The sequence below is a fragment of the Apium graveolens genome, chromosome 7 (assembly GCF_009905375.1).
Source record: "Apium graveolens cultivar Ventura chromosome 7, ASM990537v1, whole genome shotgun sequence".
Lineage (NCBI taxonomy): Eukaryota > Viridiplantae > Streptophyta > Magnoliopsida > Apiales > Apiaceae > Apium > Apium graveolens.
Genome location: NC_133653.1, coordinates 272,368,312 through 272,375,811, shown reverse-complemented (window position 1 = coordinate 272,375,811; position 7,500 = coordinate 272,368,312). Strand labels below are relative to the sequence as shown.

The 7,500-nt window shown below is 33.5% G+C and overlaps 1 protein-coding gene across 1 annotated transcript; it reads left to right on the top strand.

Moving 5' to 3' along the window:
- Window positions 1–6,020: 6,020 nt before the first annotated feature.
- LOC141674985 (putative F-box protein At3g16210) lies at window positions 6,021–7,235 on the top strand. Its single transcript, XM_074481689.1, has 2 exons — window positions 6,021–6,521; window positions 6,591–7,235. The coding sequence occupies exons 1-2, from the start codon at window positions 6,021–6,023 to the stop codon at window positions 7,233–7,235; spliced, it is 1,146 nt and encodes a 381-aa protein (XP_074337790.1).
- The last annotated feature ends 265 nt before the right edge of the window (window positions 7,236–7,500 follow it).

Here is a 7,500-nt window from a genome sequence, read left to right as displayed (position 1 = left end):
CATTCCAGAAATGAAAAAAACAGAAATGGCTCCCTCATTCAGTAGAACCTCATCTGGCCAAAGAAGTTATTCACCCCAAATCTGCTTATCAAGTGTGGGAAGATTTCAAGCATCAATTTTCAAAGAAAAATGCACCAGCAATTTATCAAATTCAGAAATCACTGGCCTCTCTTTCACAAGGAACCATGAATGTATCAGCTTACTTCACAAAACTCAAAGGCCTTTGGCATGAACTGGATACTTTTCGAACTCCACCAACATGCAACCAAATGAAAGTTCATAATGAGCAGAAAGAAGAAGATAGAATGATGCAATTTATTATGGGTCTCAGCAACACCTACAATGTTGTACGCTCCAACATTCTCATGATGTCACCATTGCCTAATATACATCAAGCCTATTCCCTTGTCTTTCAAGATGAAACACAGCGACAAATAACTTCGGAGTCAATCGAAAATTTTTCCATTGCTGCTGCAATTCAAAGTCGTCCAAGCAATTTTTCAAACAAATTCAAGAACAAACAATGTGAGCACTACAACAGGGAAGGCCATACTATTGAAAATTATCGAACAATTGGCCAACAATTGACCAACACTCTATCAATGATGGCTTCAAATGACAAATCTGGTAATAACAATGCTTATACAAATGTAGCAGGTTCGTCTCTTTTTATGAATCCATCAATTAATTATGTATTTACCATGCCTTGGATTTTAGATAGCGGAGCTACCGATCATATCACTTTTGATTCTACACATTTTACTCAAACAAAATCATCATCAAAACATGTTGTTAATTTACTGACAGGGTCATCAGCCTCTATTACTTCAATTGGAAATATACCCTCCAGTTCAGATATTAATTTGAAAGATGTCTTATATGTACCATCTTTTCTCTTGAATTTATTATCAGTAAGCAAATTGACAACCACTCTAAACTGTTGTGCAACTTTTTTTCCAACTTTTTGTATTTTACAGGACTTGGCTACAAAGAAGATGATTGGCTCGGGTAAACAATATGGCGGTCTTTATTACATGTCACCTATAAAAACTCCCATGGTTCATCAAGTTTCTCAACCATCAAACCTGTGGCATATGCGTCTGGGACACCCATCACCATCTTGCAACTTCTTTATATTGCCTTGTAATAACATTTATCTTGAAAATAATTACACTATTTGCCCACTTGCTAAACAAACTAGACTGCAATTTTCTTTAATTTCTATATCAACTCAATACCCATTTAATTTATTACATTGTGATATTTGGGGGCCGCACAAAGTTTCTACACATTCAGGTGCTCATTTTTTTCTCACAATTGTCGATAATTTTACAAGGTGCACATAGGTGTATCTCATGAAAAACAAATCTGACACCCAAAATATATTACAATCTTTTATCATATTTGCTCATACTCAGTTTCGTACAGCGTACATGTGTCTACACCCCACAACAAAATGGGGTGGTAGAATGCAAACATCGACATATTCTCATTGTTGCACAAGCATTACTTTTTCAATCCAAATTTCCATGAATATTTTAGGATGAATGTGTATTGACAGCTGTATAGCTTATTAATAGATTGCCATCGACATTATTATCAAAAAAAACACCATACGAGTTATTGAAAGATAAACCACCAAAGTTGTATCACTTGTGGGTATTCGGTTGTTTATGTTATGCAACTGTTGTTCATCCTACTCAAAAGTTTGACCCACATGCTAAGAGTTGTATTTTTGTTGGGTATCCTTTCGATCAAAAGGGATATAAACTTTATGATTTGGAAACACATAATTTTTTTGTGAGTCGGGATGTTAAATTTCATGAAACCACTTTTCCTATGATTTCTAAACTATCTCAGCCAGATTCTATTTTGCCCAACCCTTCATATAACATCACAGACAGTTGGCATTTAAATCTACCATCAATCACAACATAACCTATAATGTCACCTCATGAAGATGATATAACCGAAAGAGTAGATGTTATTGAGCATACATCTCCAAGTCAAAGCTCTAAACAAATTGAGTCACCTAACAAAGAACAACCTACCTCTTTATATCAAAATGACCAAATTTCACCTATATCTAGTTCCTCCACACCTCAGGTTCTTCCAACACGATAATCCACATGACATAAAAATCCACCAGCATGGCACAAAGAATACATATTATCTGCCATCACCACCAAGTTCAACATCAGGTACTCGATATCCTCTTTCTAAATTTCTCTCATACTCTCGTATATCACCTGTATATCGTTCCTTTCTATCTAACATTACAGGTCATATATAACCAAAATTATTTTCCCACGCTATTCTTGATCCGCACTGAAGACAGGCCATGAATATAGAATTAGAGGCTTTGCAAAAAAATAACACATGGACTTTAGTTCAACTCCCTGCTGGGTATAAACCTATTGGTTGTAGGTGGGTTTATAAAATAAAATATAAATCAGACGACACGATTGAGCGCTACAAGGCACGCCTTGTTGCTAAAGGATACAATCAAATTGAAGGAGTGGATTACCAAGAAACATTTTTTCCAACAGAAAAACTTACTACCCTCCGTTGTCTTCTCACTGTTGCTGCTGCTCGAAATTGGTTTATTCATCAATTAGATGTCCAAAATACATTTCTCCACGGTAACTTACAAGAAACTGTTTATATGGAACTTCCACCGGGCCTTCGACGACAGGGGGAGAATATTGTATGTCGTCTCAACAAATCGATATATGGACTTAAACAATCATCAAGAACTTGGTTTTTTACTTTTTCAATAGCCATTTAAAAGGCAGGTTATCAACAATCTAAGGCTGATTATTCTCTTTTTACCAAGGTCCAAGATACCTCATTTACAGCGATCCTTATTTATGTTGATGATATACTCCTTACGGGAAATGATCATCAAGCAATAGAACAACTAAAAAAAATTATGGTGAAATGCTTCCGCATTAAAGATCTTGGAGACCTTAAATATTTTTTGGGCATTGAATTCTCTCGTTCCAAGGAAGGTATTTTCATGTCACAAAGAAAATACGCATTGGATATATTACAAGATGTTGGACTTTTAGGTGCGCTTCCAGATACGTTTCCAATGGAACAACACCTGAAACTCACTCCCACGGGTGGAACATTGTTAAATGATCCAACTAAATATAGGTGACTAATTGGAAGGCTCATTTATCTTACGGTTACAAGGCCTGACATAGTATTTTCAGTTCGAATATTAAGTCAGTTCATGCATGAGCCTCGAAAACCTCATTGGGATGCTGCTATAAGGATTCTTAAATATGTGAAAGGCACTCCAGGTCAAGGGCTGTTATTTTTTTAAAAAAAATGATCTCTCGTTAAAAGCCTTTTGTGACTCAGACTGGGGAGGTTATCGTGCCACAAGAAGATCGATTACAGGATATTGTGTATTTCTTGAAAACTCGCTCATCTCATGGAAATCTAAGAAACAAACAAATGTTTCTAGATCCTCAGCAGAAGCCGAATATCGAGCAATGGCTAATGCTTGTTTGGAGCTCACGTGGTTACGCTATATATTACATGATTTAAGGGTTCCACAAATGAAACCGATACCGTTATTTTGTGATAACCAAGTTGTTTTACATATCGCATCAAATCCGATTTTTCATGAGCGTACAAAACACATCGAAATAGAATATCATATAGTCAGAGAGAAACTACTAGCTGGAATGATCGGTCCTTCATATGTACCAACATATTTTCAGTTAGCAGATGTGTTTACAAAAGCGATGGGAAGAGATCAGTTTATGATGCTACGTAGCAAGTTGGGTGTTCATGATATTCACTCTCCAAATTGAGGGGGAGTATTAAGATTGCATGTGTAGATATCTGTTAGTATCATCTGCATATTTACTTTTCTTGGTTAGGATAATAAAATCTCACTAAAAGTGGATCACTGCTTTCATGCCTTAGATAGTGGTTAGATTGATTTATATGGTGTGTGTATATAATGTACCTTTCTCCCGTAATAAAATTCACTGCAAATTCTTTATATTCATTTTTGTTCACAATGGCTAATGCTTGTTTGGAGCTCACTTGGTTACGCTATATATTACATGATTTAAGGGTTCCACAAATGAAACTGATACCGTTATTTTGTGATAACCAAGTTGTTTTACATATCGCATCAAATCCGGTTTTTCATGAGCGTACAAAACACATCAAAATAGACTGTCATATAGTCAGAGAGAAACTACTAGCTGGAATGATCGGTCCTTCATATGTAACAACATATTTTCAGTTAGCAGATGTGTTTACAAAACCGATGGGAAGAGATCAGTTTATGATGCTACGTAGCAAGTTGGGTGTTCATGATATTCACTCTCCAACTTGAGGGGGAGTATTAAGATTGCATGTATAGATATCTGTTAGTATCATCTGCATATTTACTTTTCTTGGTTAGGATAATAAAATCTCACTAAAAGTGGATCACTGCTTTCATGCCTTAGATAGTGGATAGATTGATTTATATGGTGTGTGTATATAATGTACCTTTCTCCCGTAATAAAATTCACTGCAAATTCTTTATATTCATTTTTGTTCATTCTTAAGACTTTTCCCGTTAGTCGGTTAACTTTTTAAAATAAATAATTTCACCATATTTTTCTCCATCTCTCACTCATCAATTTGCATAGCATATTTGCTATATTTTGACAACAAATTAATATTTAAGCTTACCTTGAATCACTAAGTTAAAATCAGTACTATTCTAGAAACTAGTAGATTTGAGTGATTCTTGTAAGCATAGTTAGTTATTTATCGCCGAAATATATCAAATATGGTATTCATGCTGATTTTTGGATGATGTAGAAAAATATAGTGAAGTTAGATTTTAAAAAGATTTTACCAATTGACGGAAAAAATTCAATTCAAAATGGAGGAAATTAGGTGGATTTGTGTGTGAAAGGATATATTTAAATTGGGTGTGGTGTAATTTGCAGTTTGTATTTTAATTTAGTTGTATTGGAGTTAGAGTCTATGTGTGTATACAAACTAAATTAAAATACACATTGAATACGTATGTAAATCACTTATTTACATACTCAAAATTACTAAATATAACACTAAATAATATGTTATTAATCTAGTGGCTATCACTAAATTAGGAATCACTAAATTCAATAAATTAGTGGTACCACTATCATAAATATATAAGTAAATTATTTTATAATCACTAATTATACCTATATCAATCAGTAATAAGTCATTGGTTTATAGTTTGGATATATATTATTTCTTAAAAAATAATAATTAATTATTTTATTTATAATAGATTAATATCATATAACTTTATGCCTAAACGTATACAAACCCAAATATATACGTCATACGACACCAAGTATGTTCATATACCTGATGTTCTTATATGGAAAATATAAAAATAATTTCGAATATTTGTATCATTTTCATAATCTTAATGAACTCAAATTTAGTGCTTTTTATAAAATAACAAATAAAATTCAATATTTATTTAAATATTAACAGAACATTTGCATTGCACGGGATTTAATCTAGTCTACTATAATAACTGGAATGAGGTATAATTTGGTTCAACGGTTATTCCCTCATTTTGTTTATTAAAAATTATAAATAGTGTTATATATTTGCTAAAATACTAAATTATTAAACTACTAGACATAATATATTTATCCTACTAAACTACGACTCCATGTTTATACAATTTTTATTATAACATTATAATTATTATATATTTATATAAATATTTTAAAATTATAATATGACCGAATTAAAAAATATATATTAACGGAATCCGTACATAAACGGGATTTAAACTAGTATCATAAAATAATATTTTAGGTTAACAAAATTATATAGACAAAAAACAGCATAACAAAATTAATAAATTTATCAATCCCCAGGCGTTACCAGAATAGTTATAACTTGAAAACCAACACCCCTAAATGTTATAACTTGAAAACCAACACCCCTAAATCCTATTATCAGGCTTCTTACGGTCAAATTGAGTTGAAATGAGCTTGTCAAAACACAAGTACTTTCCCGAACAGCTTATATCGGAGATACTCAAAAGACTTCCGGTTAAGGATGTTTTACATTGTGGAGCTGTCCAAAAATTATGGTATTCTCTTATAAGAACTCCTATGTTTATCTCTCTCCAATCTAATTATCAAAAACTCACATCCCATGTAAACCCTAAATATATACTTTTCCATAATTTTGATACCCATGAATTAACAGTACGTTTCGATGATCCACAATGTGAAGAATATTGCAATCATGCATTTGACTTAGGATCAGCTAGTGCCTGGTATGCACAATCAAATGGTTTAATTTGTTTGTCTTTAATGTTTGATTCGGAACATCATAATAATCCCAACATTGCTCTCTTGAATCCTCTAGCTCATAAATTTAAGATGCCCCCTCACTCGCCCCTTTCGATATTTACATTTCTCGAGACTGAGTGGAAGGCTTTAGCTTTTGGGTTTTTACCGGAAGTTAACGATTATGTTGTGGTACATATTGTCAAACCTAAATCGACTGCTGCACCTTACTTTGATTCATACTCACCTGATGACTCTTAGGAACAGGCCCTGCACACAGTAGAGATTGGGGTTTATAGTCTTAACTCTAATTCTTGGAAGAAAATATGCCAAGATAAAGTTTTTGTTGATTTTATGAGTACTAATAGATCTGTATTTGTTAATGGAACTGCATTTTGGGTAGGGTTTAACACCGATGTTTCATATCAATTAGTTATGTACTTTGATACCAAAACAAATATACTGGGAAAAATCAAGGTGCCTAACTGGATTGCACTTCACGAACGTCAGCTTTGTAATCCTCTTATTCTTCCATTTGGTCAATCGATTGCTTACTTTGTTGAGGTCGAGGATTTCGATGCAGAAGAGGATGATGAGGATTATAAATCTCCTCATCTGGATATTTGGGTATTGAAAGATGATATGATAGATGAGTTTTCTTGGGAGAAAAAGATGAGTGTGAGTATAAGTGAAGATGTTTGGGCTCAAGTCTTGGGTGTGAGGAACAACGGTGATCCAATACTCGGAAAATTAAACAGTTTGATTACATATGATCTTGACACCCATGAACCAAATGATTTTGTTGATCGTTTGACTCCCTATTCCTATGATGAGGATACACCATTCTTTTTCATCAGTCCTTTTGTGGAGACTCTGCGTTTGCTTGATACTGATCGACATAATTGAACAAAATGTTAATTTTGAAGCCTTGTAATTGCAATGAGAACTTGGTAGAGTTCTTCAGCTAGCTCTCCATTTGATGATGATGTCATCTGATATGTGCTTCAAAAGTAGATTATGAACAGGGGAAGATTCAACATCTAATTACCTACGAAATCGGGGATTCCTTTTTGTGGATATGCTGACAAAAAATGAGATCAAGCAAACAATTCTTTGAATTTTGCAGATTCTGATTTTGGTTCATCAAGTCTATGATTGTATTTGATTTTGC